The sequence below is a fragment of the Abramis brama genome (genome assembly GCF_963993115.1).
Source record: "Abramis brama genome assembly, chromosome: 3".
Classification (NCBI taxonomy): domain Eukaryota; kingdom Metazoa; phylum Chordata; class Actinopteri; order Cypriniformes; family Leuciscidae; genus Abramis; species Abramis brama.
The window spans coordinates 5,106,942-5,121,201 of record NC_139965.1 but is presented as its reverse complement, the minus strand read 5'-3'; the positions used below and the strand labels follow the sequence as shown (position 1 = coordinate 5,121,201).

Here is a 14,260-nt window from a genome sequence, read left to right as displayed (position 1 = left end):
GGGCAGGAAATGGTTGATGTCGTCAGTCTGGCAGATACTGAGCCATCTCAACCATCCTGCCCTGTGTATGCGGAGCTGGTGGATGTTATGGGGCGCGCCACCGACAGTTTGCAGCTGCCGTGGAGGCGCGTCAGGGAGGAAACCGCTCGTGGTCGTCTCGACGATCGGTTTCTTTCCAGCCATAGGCCACCAGCTCAGGTGAGCCTTCCATTCCTTCCAGATCTCCATGCTGAGATCAAGAAGGCATGGAAGAACCCATACTCCGCTCGTATTCATCCACATCAGCGGGGTAGTTTCGCTGCTGTGGATGGAGCTGCGGAGCATGGGTATGTGTCGATGCCGCCCGTTGACGAGACGTTGGCTAACTATCTCGTCTCTGGGCAGGCATCGACACTAAGAGCTCCTACCCTGCCATCCAAGCCGCTTAAAACAACTTCGCGCTTGAATGGCAGAGCATACGCTGCAGCGGGTCAGGCCGGTGCTGCTCTGCACACACTCGCTGTGTTACAGGCGTACCAGGCCGACCTGCTGCGGGATCTCGACCAGGGGGCAGGACTGTCCCCTGAGGCGGTTATTGAGCTGCGCCGTACCACGGATCTGGCTCTCCGGGCTACCAAACAATCTGCTGCCGCCATTGGCCGGTCAATGGCGGCTATGGTGGCCACGGAGAGACATCTGTGGCTTAACCTGGCCGACATCGGGGAGAAAGAGAAGACCTTTCTTCTCGATTCGCCGGTTTCGCCCGCTGAACTTTTTGGCCCCTCCGTTCAGACGGTGGTTGAAAAGTTCAGGGAGGCGAGGGCGCGCTCAGCTGCATTTAAGAGCTGCATACCGCTGAGATCCGAGTCCGCGCCCAAACAGGCGGGCAGGCCTAGCCAGTCTGGGTCTGAGGGCCATAGACAGGCCCAGAGGGCCAGCGTCTCTTCTCGTGCGCCTCCTCCGGTCCGGAGTAGGTCACAGAGGAGACGCAGTTCCCGCAGGAAGAAGGATCTGAGGGAGGTCATCCAGCAGAAGCGCACTCAGCGGCGCTAGGGATGATCTCCCCGGATGCCTTCTTCTGATGTTCCCCAGGCGTCTCTTACATCAGGCCTGGGGCTGGGTCTATGATGAATATCATGTCTGATGGCCCCCCTTCAGCCTGGTTAATAGAAGCGCCTCTTTCAGGCATGTAAGTGGTTAACCCAGGTACTCTTTTGGAAAAGAGAGAGTTCCTGACGTGTCTTTACTTTACACGCCGCAGGTGTACTGTCTGGTCTTCTTTGTATAATGTTTTTTGTGCGCAAATAACATATTTCTGTTTCTCTTACAGACCGAGTATCCTGTATAGAGCTTGGGGGCATGTGTTTGGTAAGAAGGTAAAAATAAGATTTTTGGAGGTGCTGTATGGCAGGTAGTAGGCCTTTGCAGGCCTCCTTGACCAGACAGTCCTCTTTTTTTAAAAATATATATATATATTGTGGTTGAACTCCCATATATTGTGGTTAGCAGGTCAGAGGCCCCACTAGGCCTTCCTGAATATGAGCTCCCACGCACTGTGGCTGAATATGTGTTCCCACATTCTGTGGTTTATCAAGTTATAGGCCTCACTAAGCCTCTTGAATATGAGCTCCCACATTCTGTGGCTGTATATGAGCTCCCACATACCATAGTCGCCAAGTTATAGGCCTCACCAGGCCTTCCTGGTTACGAGCCTCCACATGTCAGGTTACAGGCCTCACCGGCCTTCCTGAAGGTGAGCTCCTACATACTGTGGTCGTCAGGTTACAGGCCTCATCTGGCCTTCCTGGTTATGAGCTCCCACATTCTGTGGTTATCAGGTCAGAGGCCTCACTAGGCCTTCCTGGGTATAGCTCTCACTTACTGTGGTTGAATATGAGCTCCCACATTCTGTGGTTATCAAGTTATAGGCCTCACCAGGCCTTCTTGAATAGGAGCTCCCACATATTGTGGTTATCAGGTTTGAGGCCTCACCAGGCCTTCCTGAGTATGAGCTCCCACGTACTGTGGTTGTATATGAGCTCCCACATTCTGTGGTTATCAAGTTATAGGCCTCACCAGGCCTTCTTGAATAGGAGCTCCCACATATTGTGGTTATCAGGTTTGAGGCCTCACCAGGCCTTCCTGAGTATGAGCTCCCACGTACTGTGGTTGTATATGAGCTCCCACATACTGTAGTCGCCAGGTTATAGGCCTCACCAGGCCTTCTTGGTTAGGAGTTTTTCACATGTCAGGTTTCAGGCCTCGCCGGCCTTCCTGAATGTGAGCTCCTACATACTGTGAGCTTCCACTTACTGTGGTTATCAAGTTATAGGCCTTACCAGGCCTTCTTGAATATGAGCTCCCACATACTGTGGTTGAATATGAGCTCCCACATTCTGTGGTTATCAAGTTATAGGCCTCACTAGGCCTTCTTGAATATGAGTTCCCACATACTGTGGTTATCAGGTCATAGGCCTCACTAGGCCTTCCTGAGTATAGCTCTCACATACTGTGGTTGAATGTGAGCTCCCACATTCAGTGGTTGTCAAGTTTTTAGGCCTCACCAGGCCTTCTTGAATATGAGCCTCCACATTCTGTGGTTATCAGGTTAGAGGCCTCACCAGGCCTTCCTGAATGAGAGTTTCCACATATTTTGGCTGAATATGAGCTCCCACTTACTGTGGGTATCAAGTTATAGGCCTCACCAGGCCTTCTTGAATATCAGTTCCCACATACTGTGGTTATCAGGTCATAGGCCTCACTAGGCCTTCCTGGGTATAGCTCTCACTTACTGTGGTTGTATATGAGCTCCCACATTCTGTGGTTATCAGGTTTGAGGCCTCACCAGGCCTTCCTGAGTATGAGCTCCCACGTATTGTGGTTGTATATGAGCTCCCACATACTGTAGTCGCCAGGTTATAGGCCTCACCAGGCCTTCTTGGTTAGGAGCCTTCACATGTCTGGTTACAGGCCTCGCCGGCCTTCCTGAATGTGAGCTCCTACATGCTGTGAGTTTCCACTTACTGTGATTATCAAGTTATAGGCCTCACCAGGCCTTCTTGAATTTGAGCTCCCACGTGCGGTGGTCGTTAGGTCACAGGCCTCACCGGCCTTCCTGAGCTTTAACCTTCCACAATTAGTGGTCACCAGACTTTAGGCCTCTGCGGCCTTCCTGGTTATGAGTTCTTTCATGTCAGGTGGCAGGCCTCTCCAGGCCTTACTGAATGAGAACTCCCACGTATTGTGTCTATCAGGTTGCAGGCTTCTTCTGGCTTTCCTGATTATAGGTTCCCACGTACGGTGGTTCCCTGGTTACAGGCCTCACCAGGCCTTCCTGGGTTTGAGTTTTTACATGTCAGGTTACAGGCCTCATCCGGCCTTCCCGAATGTGGGCTCACACATACTGTGTTTTGAGTGATGAAGTACGGGCAACCTTTACTTCATTCCTTTTTGGTACATACGTTCCGTACGTTTTTGTCCATGTTTTTGGTAAGTCACACGACTTATGTCTTGTGTACTTTCTAATCCATTTTCTTTGGTAAGGGTCATGCGCGTATCGCTTCTGTCCCTTCCTATGTGGCTCAGACCCTGGTCTTTCTCTTCGGGTCCCATTCTAGATACTTCCTGTCGTCACTTTATTACGACAGATGTTTTTCTCTAGCTAACTTCCACATTCTGATGAGCTCCCACACACTGTGGTCACCGTGTTACAGGCCTCACCGGCCTTCCCGAGTATGAGCTCCCACATGCTGTGGTCGCCAGGTTAGAGGCCTCATCAGGCCTTCTTGGGTTCAGAATGGCTAAGTACATGCACTTTCTTTCATGTACTTTCTATTTCCATTTTTTATGGTAAGGGTTGTGCGCTGTACGCTTTATTCCCTTTCTGAAAGTGAGCTCCCACATCCTGTGGTCGCCAGGTTAGAGGCCTCACCGGCCTTCCTGATAGGAGCTCCCACATGCTGTGGTCACCAGGTTAGAGGCCTCACCGGCCTTCCTAATATGAGCTCCCACATGTTGTGGTTGCCAGGTCAGAGGCCTCACCGGCCTTCCTGAAGGTAAGCTCCCACATATTGTGGTTGAATACAAGCTCCCCCATGTTGTGGTCGCCAGGTTAGAGGTCCTACCAGGCCTTCCTGGAGGTAGCTCCCTTTAGGCCCTCACAGGCCTCCTCAGTGTTTTGAAACACAAACACTGGGTAGATCCATGGATCGAGTAGAGAGACTCCCCTCGCTGGCAAGGGTTGTAAAGCACTATGCTGAGTCATACTCTCCAGGGTTTCCCGTCTCTGAGATCCGGGCTGAGTGGTTCACTGCCTGTTTTGCAGTCCCTCGGGTTGGATGCCTTCTTAAGGCAAGTGTCCAGAGGCTCTGTCTTCAGACAGACAGGAAGTGGCCAGACTCTAGTGTCTTATGTAGTGACACCAGGTCAGGCCTGCCTGGTGGTATTTCAGGTGGCACGCTCCCCTGAATAGTGACTGGCTGGGAGTCCCTTGGGCCCCCTAGCCACACTCCCTAGAAGGGACCCCTTCTTTGGAAGCTGTGGTCCTAAGCCTTTGAGCTGGCCCAGATATACCCCCCATTAACTATGTTCTGGCGGTTTCTTGGTTCATTAGCTTGGGTGATGACCGGTAGGGAGTGCTGTCACTGACAGCCCGATGTGACCTAAGGGTGAGTGGTTCCAGTGTTTTCTGAATTACTGGTTCGGACAGTTGTCACTGCCTTTGGGCATGCACTCCCCTCAGCATGGTGGCGTTGGTATATCGTTCCCCATAGCGTCATTCTGACGTAGTGTAGAGTTCCCTTTCGAAAGGGAACGTCTCAGGTTACGACTGTAACCTATGTTCCCTGAGAACAGGGAACGAGACACTACGTCTTCCTGCCATGCCTCGGGGCCTGCCTGCAACAGTCCCTTCAGACGATAGGATGTTGTCATGTATGCAAGGCTTCCCTTTATACATCCAGGTTGCGCGTTAATCAATCAAGCTGATGATTCACGGGCTGTCGCCGGTCAACATAATTGACGTGAGTTGATATTTATTTCAGACACCTGTCACGCCTGAGGCGTTCCCCATAGCGTCATTCTGACGTAGTGTCTCGTTCCCTGTTCTCAGGGAACATAGGTTACAGTCGTAACCTGAGACGTTTTGCACCTGATATATCGCGAAAAGAGTAGCAAAAGTCAAGGCGCGAAATTTGAAATTGCAGTGACAGATTTGAGAAGTTGCAAGTGCCTATTTGAGGTTGTACTGCGAATGTGAACGTAAGATTAAACGCAAAATATATATTACAAGTTTGTGTCTGTCGTTGTATTTCTGTGAATGGCATTTTACACATTTGTGTCTACTTGTCTGCAGCTTCAGATTCAGAATACAGGTTTGTGACTATTGTATGCGAGTGCAAATTTCAACATTCAACTTCAGATTTTTATTTTACAGGTTTTCACATTGGAGCTGTGAGTGTAAATGTTCATGTACAAGTACGAATATTTATTGTACAAGTTCTCAAATTCACATTTACGTGCTCTCGAGTTTTGCTACTGATTTACCTTCATAATTTAGCCACTTCCGTACAACTTGCCAAGTCAGTGATAGACAGAAATCTAAAGGTCTTCAGATGACGAGCTACTGCTCCGTTCATATGAGCCTTTAGTTTGACCTATCCTGGACACAGAGCTGCGGTGGCACCAGCCTCCTCATAGTCTACTAAAATAATGATTTCAGAAAACTTCAGAATAAATCAAGATGTAACATTTATTTGTCAGGTAAAAATGTGTCATGCCAATTACACAAGTAAATGATTAAAAGCCAATTCAGAAATAATAAATACATGACATCATTTACTCAAAGATGACTCTAAAAGTAAGCAATGCATTCCTGACAGAGACACACACAGTAGTGTGTGATTGTGGAAGACACGGACACAGCACTGCATGGGGGGGGTTCCTGGTTACAGGCTCCCAAAGTCTGCTCTGCCACTTGCCCTTAAATACCCAGACCAGAACAAAGGGGTTATACCAATATTTTTTTTTATTTTTATTTTAGTTTGTTTTGGGTCTATTCATGTACCCCAGGGGGTAACACCTGGTTTCAGGGGAGAGGGGAGATGTCTTGAAGAGACATCACCCAAAGAGGAGAACAGGATTCTCCTAAGTTCTCAATCTTTCTCATTAAACCAATGACTGCAATGAAATTAAGACCATTTTACCAATCGCACTGAGACACTTAAAATGATGCCGAATGTAGTTGTAGGGAATTCCCCTTTCCCTTGTTTTGTGTTCGTTACCGTTATATGGTAATGGGTGGATGAGGTAATTAGGGCAGGTGTATTTAAGTGTGTAAATGGGAAGCCCTAGAATTTAGGCTTTGTCATACCCGCTCCTCTTCCGGTTACCGGTGTCATGTTAGCCGAGGTAAGGCTTGCTGTAACCTTTTTGGCTGCGTGCCCTGGGAGTTGCGTCAAGCGCTCATTGAAAGCTTTAAGGTAGGCGATCGCAATGTTGTGATGTGGGTTTTATGGGGTTAGTCAAGTTTAATGGGGTTTATTGTGTGTTTTAGCTGAACATTCGCGAGTGCATCCTGACATCGTGATATGTGTGGTTTGTGATGTATGTGTGATTCTCGTGTGGTACGTATGATTTAGTAAATGTTTTATATCCCTTGACTGAAGTAACGTTAGACCCTTATCTGAGTGTTATGTTGTGTTTTGCAGTCTCCCGCGTACAACGTGAGTAACTCAGGTCGTACTGCTGTTTTTCGTGACACGATCATTCCTTTGTCCTTCGTGGACGGATAGTATTTATAACTTTAGTTTTTGTTTTGTTTTGTTTTCAGTTAATGGTTTGGGTTATTTTGTTATTTCTTTAATGTCGTTGGCTTGACCAGTGTGATTTGGGCCATAGTGGCCGTGTGGTGTAATTGTATATCAGCGTGTAGTGTCTAACACCTGTTGAGTATTTCGGGGTCCTCGACGAGATAGGACGGATTATTATCCGTGCACCAACTGATCTGGTCCATCATATTATTATTATTTTTTTGTATTTGTATCGCACCCACTAATCTTTCTTTTTTTTCTTTTTTTTGGTTCGAGTCAAGGCTGAGTGTGCCGAGGGGAGGCTAGTCACCTGGGTGAACACATTTGTTGTGAGGTTGGAGCACCAGGGTTTGAGCACCTCTTCCTATTTGGTTTGCCGTGCACAAATAAATGGTTGAGAGCACAATTGTTTACAGCTAGCTTGCCACCCCTAAAGTAAACTTTAGCCTTGTAGTTTATATTCTTTTTGTATTCATTATTTTCTTGTTTTATTTTGTGGGGACGCTACATTAATTTCTTTTGTGATGTTTTGTTTAATGTGATCCAGTGTTTGAATCAGCCATGTGGGGAGGAATATTCTTTTAACAATTGATATATCCTATTCTTATAATAAACTTGTCAGTGATTTACCCTATGAATAAATGATGCCAGTAGAATATTTTCCTCACAAATAAAATTATTTATTTGTTTATTGGATGACACGACTCTTGTCTTTTCTCTGCACCACCGAACCTGGGTTCCTTTAATATTTCCTTGGGTGGAATTCCCAAGGTGGCGTAGTCCGTGCTATCTGGATTGGTTATACTAAAAACAATACCGCTCCGGTCACACAAACATGAAAAGGAAAAACAATAGATTCACAAGATACATCATATGTGATGTATAGGCATTCTCAGTGAACTTTTGGTGACTTGACTCAGGGAGAGAGGAAGGGAGGAGGGAGAGGGGGATGCAGAGATAAGGAAGGAGAAAAGTTTGGACAAGCTCCTGTGCTCCGTCTTTGAGATCTTCTGTCCAGGGTACATTTCGTTGCTTTATTGCAGGGTGAGTTTTATCTCAGCTTTTGTCTTAGCAGGAAATTCAAGTCTTACAAATATGTTGAGAATCTGTCTTACTGTGAGCCAAAAAGGAACAGAATGAGGGCTTTCAAGCTTTGCTGGTACATGTGCTTCTTAGGGGGAGGTTCTGGTTCCCTGTAATCTAGAACTGGAGGATCTTCAGGAAAGGCACTCGTGACTGAAGATGATGCTGGTGCCCCCATAGCACGGTCTCTTCTTTGTTTCTGCACAATAATATAGATATGGAAAAACAAAGAGATAAATATCATAAAATAAAAGGAACTGTGAAACAATAGAAAATGAGTCATAAAATATCTCATAACAGGACAAATGTTGTGACAGTGTGATGGCCATGATTTAAGCCACACAATTCTTATATATTCATCTTTGCATTTGATCAATACATAAAAGGACATTACAATATTGGTTTGGTTTAAGATCTTTATTTGTCATTTTACTGAGTCAGTGCACAGGCTTAGTTATTTGCCTTAAGGTTAAAACATTAAAACCAGTTAAAATTCCTCTTTGGCTAAAATGTGATTTAAAAAACAGTTCAAACTGTTAAAGTTCATTTTGTAATTAAGATGACTTGAAATGTTTAGTACCTGGTGTGTTGTGGGAGTGGACCAGCCGAGTGACAAACAGATCCAAACAGGAAGTTGTTCTGTTTATGGGAATTCTAAAGGAAATGAGATCAACTTTGATGTCTTAGAGGGGACATAGGGAAACGGGATGTCTTGATCAATGTGATTTTTGTTTAATAGAATTCTTTTGCATTAACTAAAACTTATCCATGGCTCTAAATTTAGTTAAATGTATTGTGTTCATTCCAGGGTTTGTGTTGTTATTGTTGTGAAAATTTGTATGGTTTTGTTTCCCCTTTTTTGTTTTCATGGTGCTGGCCACCTCCTAGAAATGCAGTGTATGTTTTGTCTAGTGAGAATGGTTACTTATTGTACTCTGTGAACGGTGGTGTTGAGTTTTGTTCTCTGTTAGTTTGAGAGGCTCAAGCCCAATTATGTCCTTTTTGAATACTGGATTTTTTTCCTGTAATGGAATACATTTTTTTGCATTTTTTCTCTCTAATGAGGCTTGATCACTTTTTATCTTGCGTAAGCATGATTTAATAAACTGTCACAATTGAAGACCACTTTTCTCCAAATTGAGAGCCACCGGGACTCTCAGCATCATGTATTTCCTAATGTCGGGTTCGCATCTCTTCTCTTTATTCCAGAGCATTTGGTGTTTTTTATTGATTATCTTTGAATTGATTATGAAATTGGCATGATACATTTACCCAACATAATAAATTGTAAACATTTGATTTTATTCTAACAGGACTCTGACATTATTTTCAGTAAAGAGTTAAAAAGAATAGTCAAACATTCGCTCACATTTAATGATGCACATATATCATTAAAACCTTTTCCTTTATGGAGTCAGATGAAATAATGAGAAAATGTATTTAATTTAATCAAAAATACTTTGCCACGAGAAAAGACCTTCCCCGCTGACCGGATGCCTCCATTGGGCCGATTGAGCGTGGGCTTACAAGAGTGTAGAGAGTAAGAGGAAAGAGGAGGTAAAGGAGAGAGCCCCAAGAAAGGGACCCAGAGAAGATGAGAGCCAGAGCATCAAAAGAGACAGAGCAACAGTTTCAATCTTCTTTTATCCCTTCCGTGCCCATGTGACTAAAACCCAAATGTGAGAGGTTCACACTGACCAATCAGATAATTACACTTCCCCCACCGTACTAAAGGTGTGACAATTCATCGACCCCCAAAACATCTTGGCCTACAGGCCTTGATCCCTATCAGCCCCTCTGTGTCTTTGGGAACTCCAAATGGTCCTTGTGGTAGAAAGAGGGGGTGGAAAAACAGTCAAGCAAATGTCTTGATTAATTTCAAATATCTTGGATTATTTTCAATCCCACACATATAGTCCACAAGACAACAAAAAAAGACAAAAAAAGTTGAATTTATAACAATGAATGATTTGATTAGGATTAGTTACAGGATTAGTTTCGAGTTGAAAAACCAAACCAATCCAATCAGGTTTGTTGGTACCGTGACTATCGTGATGAATGCTAAAAGCCGAGCCACTTTCATGGTGCCTAAAATCCAGGGTTGATGCAAACTAAACTGAAACATACTTTGTTAACTTAAGTAGCATTTTCAGAAAAAGCCAATAAATTAAGTACAATCAATGTCAACAATATCAGCATATTATACACATTAGACTTAATTAAAATAGGTCACATTTAAATGAAAAAATACTAATGTCCTCTGACTTATTAATTTTGACCAATTTGCCCTTTCTTTGTTTTGGAAGTGTAAACAGCTTCAAGTAATGAGTTGCTATTATGTCAATTTCCAACATTTATTAAATCATTGTTATATCCAAACAGTAGCAATGAGCTGGACAGTATAAACACTCAATAACATCTGTATTCATGCATTAAAGAAAGCATGCCCTCAGCTAATAAAGTGCAGGTTAGTGGAACTAACGTTTTTCACTGTGTACATACAGCACATAATGTTTAAAATTAAGTCAACAGGCACTTTTGTAACAATTCACAAGCCACACTGTAAAAATAAAAGGTGCCTGAATGAACCTTTTGGGGTTCTTCACTTTGCCACACCGGCGGAACCGTCTGTAGATCCTCTAGGACCCTTTAAAAAGGGTCGGTTCTCTGAGGAACCACACAGGTTTCCTGAGGAACTCAGGACTCTCAGGACACACTCTCACTGTGTGGAACCGCTTTGGGTGCCTCCAGGAACCAAAAATTATTATTTTAAATGATTCATTTCATGTTGTTACTATGGTTACCATTATCTTCTATTATAATAAACAAACTGAACCAAATACAAAATAAGAATTGTTTATTACATATTTTAGATCTCCTGTGTGAACGTGAAATGACCCATGCGCAGAAGAGTACTCAACGGTCAACGACGTCACTTGTTGTTTGCGGAAGTAGCTAAACATGGATGTCAACAGTGGAGCTCGTTTAGCGATATTAAAGTTATTTTCCCAACGGAGCCAGCACAATTACAATCTTCTCGTTTTAAGAAGAAAATGAAAAAGAAGGAGGAGAGCAAGGTTTTTGGCCATGGCGTTTTGTGGAGCAGTGGTAGCAACGTCGGTACAGAGAAACGTGTGGGTGTATCAATGACGTGCGGGTCGGATACATGCGACCTGGCCGTTCAGACTGAAGTCGCATTTCAAAAGATCGGATCTGTGTCTTTCAGACTGTCATGAAAAGATCAGATGCAGGTCGCATAGGGGCAAAAAAATCATAATTGGGTCGTTTCAGCCTGCAGTGTGAACGTAGCCATAGATGCTCATATTCTTCATTTCCAGGTCCTCATGAACAGTGGTCTCTGCAGCTCCTTTGAGATAAAAGATAAAGTATTTAAGACAAACAATCTCATTTGTTGATGAAAAACAAATCCTCCAGCACTACCTGCCAAATGCTGGTTCAGTCAGTTCACATTAACAGTCAGCACAATTTAAACCTGTTCACCAGACCGAGCCAGTAATCAGAGATGAGCTCCTGTCCACTCTCTCCCATACACTCACAGAGGCGTCTCATCTCAGAGGGACATCTCTCTTCTTCACTGCACTGGCACTTGGGTCCTAGTTAATACAACAATAATGAATACATTATTTTTGTTGGTAAATTCACTCCAACCCTGTAATGCCATCATTACTGTAGGTCTGTATTAGTTTATCTTAATATAATATAATAATAGTAATAACAATTGAGACTATTGAGTCTAATTAAAAAAAAACTGAAAACAAAACTACTCAATTGATTCATATTGTACCTTTTAACTTTGTAACCACTTTTGCCCCACCTGTAACAGTTCCATCAACAAGTTATTGATGCGTTGACCAGTGTCTCCTCTTGGCCCTCGAGAGCTCGAGGAGCTTTGGGCTGTGCTTGTCCAGCTGTGACATAAACGTTGCTTCCAGGGGAACCGCAGTACATCTCCAGAACTCCTCGTTCACCTGTAGGACAGCAAATGTTTGACTGTTATTTAAGGGGGTTTAAAGATTAGCAACATTTGAACTTTATGCAAAGCAAAAAAGTGAATCTAATATCTCATGTCCAAGTCACAATTTCCAACAAGTTCTCAGAAGTGAGTAGTGTCAGGAAAAACTGAATGATAAGTCACTTACCTGGAATGGGAATGGTAATGGCCATCTTTCCTTAAATTCTGCCACACCAGGAGACTTGGAAACACTTCCTTCAGTGGCACATTAATCTCCAACCGCCGATAATCACTCAGCTAGCTGTGGCTTCGTGTGTGTCCGTGCGTCTGTGTGTCCGTGAGTCCACTGCCAAACTATGTTGAAGCCAAGACAATGTTTTTGAAGAAGTTACAAACACCTCTGAAACACTGACCTATCACACAAAGACTGCATTACTTACACAACGCACACACACGTAGATTTATACAGTGTGTGGCTCAAGTTAACAAACTGTTTGAGATTGAGCACATTCGAAGTTGGCGGAAAGTTTGTAGGAAACAGAGCGATGCTTTTGCAGATTGCGCAACACAAACACGTTAATTAGGGTAAAATTTAACCTTTAAATTGTACATTTTTACTGGAAAACTCTGTTCAAATAAACTCCTGGAACAGACGAGAGTGAAGGATTTGCCCGGCCTTGTTCTTCCTTTGCTGCAGGTGGGCCGGTCGCGTCTTTTTACGTCTGACACTTTTAAAATATAAACTTTTAAAATGAGTTTTGTAAAATCAATTTAAATTAATTTCATTTTAAAAGCCGCTTTCGCTTGTGGATGAAAATGTTTGGATATAAAATAAATAAATTAACAACATATTCAAGAGATGACAATTTTGAGATTTCGTAATAAAAATAAATAATATCGTTAAGGATAAGACGGTGGGTCACATTAGTAGGGTTAAATATAAGAACTCAAATCAACCCTAAATGTATTCACAAAATAAATGGGCTGCAGTTTCTTCAAAAAGACCACAAAATGAGCAAGTTTAATCAATATCAAGATATTTACAGATAGATTAATTAAACGTGTTGTTCAAATCTTTTAAGTTGTTGCGCGTGTGATAACGCGTCGTAGGTCACATGATAACGTCAACATGGCAGATGTCCGGTTCGCATTCATACTTAACGAGATCTGGCTATAAAGTACCTACTCTTTTAGCACTCGTTAAGTAAGTACTTATTGAAATTAAGTACCTACTCATTGAGAATGCGGTTTCGGACGCAGCCACTTTGTCCAGAGGCGAGAGACTACAGCCAGTAGGAGGAGCTCGTTCCGCATGTCTTCAACCCGCCCATAGGGGGATCTCACTCACAGAATGTACACATAGTGTCAGCCATCTTTTTTCTTTTTTTTAAGCTAAGCTAACAGGCTCTTGCTCTGTGGAGAAAGCTGAGTAGTGGGCTAACCACGATGGCGAAAGGTAGTTTTGAAGATGATATGGCAGAAGGGGATTTTGAAGATCTGGTGCACGAACCCGATGCCCGTGGCTGCCTGTACGAGCCACAATACAGCGATGAACAGATGCGGATGATGGAGGAACAAGAGGCGGCCGGAGCAGCTGCAGCTCAGGAGTGGCCTCGTAGAGCAGCGAAGCAAGTGCATTCTGGGAGTTGTTGTCTTTCATCCACATGTGTCAAAAATACATTTTCTGGCTTTTCTCAGTCTAGAAAGCTCCAACTTCTGAAATAATTTCACATTTCTACTACATAAATGACCCAATTTAAATCCACATTCATCTTTCCAGCGGTGAAATATCCCTTTAATAAAACTAACAGATGGATAAGAAAGAATGAGACCATGGAATGTGTCAATAACATGTACAATAACACACTGTTTCTGCTTCTGTTTCACGTCAGAGATGTAAAGATTGTCCACCCTGAAAGTCTAAATGTGGACCTAAACAAATGAGTGATGAGGATGTGTTTACATGCAAATGTGTTCATGTTCTATAGACTAAGAACAGCAGGAGTATGACACGAAACACAATAAGAATTTTCTAAATAAGACTAATTCTTAAAAATGTAACAATGTTTTAATGAACACATTCCAGCCAATCACAATCAAGTATTTAGACGGAGGAAATAAAGACGTTTATTCTGAAAGAGCAGAAGAAGATGATGATGATATTACTTAAGTGGGATAATGAGTCTAATAATCTTTACTAACATTAGAGATGGACTTCAGGGGAATGAAAGCTTTCATGTCTTTATCTCGTCTCTGTTGTGAATGTGAGGGGTCTCAGCTTTCAGAAGAGGAAAAAAGAAGCCTATATATGAGCAAAAACGTTTCTATTTTTTTTTTTTTTCAAAGAAAAAATGAATTGTCTTCCCTTCCTCTTCATTTTGTATTTTTTAATGCCCCAAACTCTCTCACTAGTCAA

General features: G+C 43.3%; 1 protein-coding gene and 1 long non-coding RNA gene across 2 annotated transcripts in view; both read right to left on the bottom strand.

The window, feature by feature from the left end:
• The window catches only part of LOC311079866 (ATP-binding cassette sub-family C member 12-like), a gene marked incomplete at both ends in the record, with an annotated part of 97,112 nt that extends 89,063 nt beyond the window's left edge, over window positions 1-8,049 (bottom strand). The window contains one exon of the mRNA XM_084109591.1: window positions 7,904-8,049. Coding sequence (XP_083965717.1) covers window positions 7,904-8,049 — 146 coding nt within the window. The remainder of the gene's footprint in view (window positions 1-7,903) is intronic.
• Window positions 8,050-11,122: 3,073 nt separating this feature from the next.
• Window positions 11,123-13,225, bottom strand: LOC311080453. Its single transcript, XR_014605595.1, has 5 exons — window positions 13,078-13,225; window positions 12,032-12,198; window positions 11,707-11,860; window positions 11,429-11,485; window positions 11,123-11,238 (listed from the first exon to the last, which is right to left on the bottom strand). It is a non-coding gene; the product is annotated as an uncharacterized lncRNA (long non-coding RNA).
• Window positions 13,226-14,260: the final 1,035 nt, after the last annotated feature.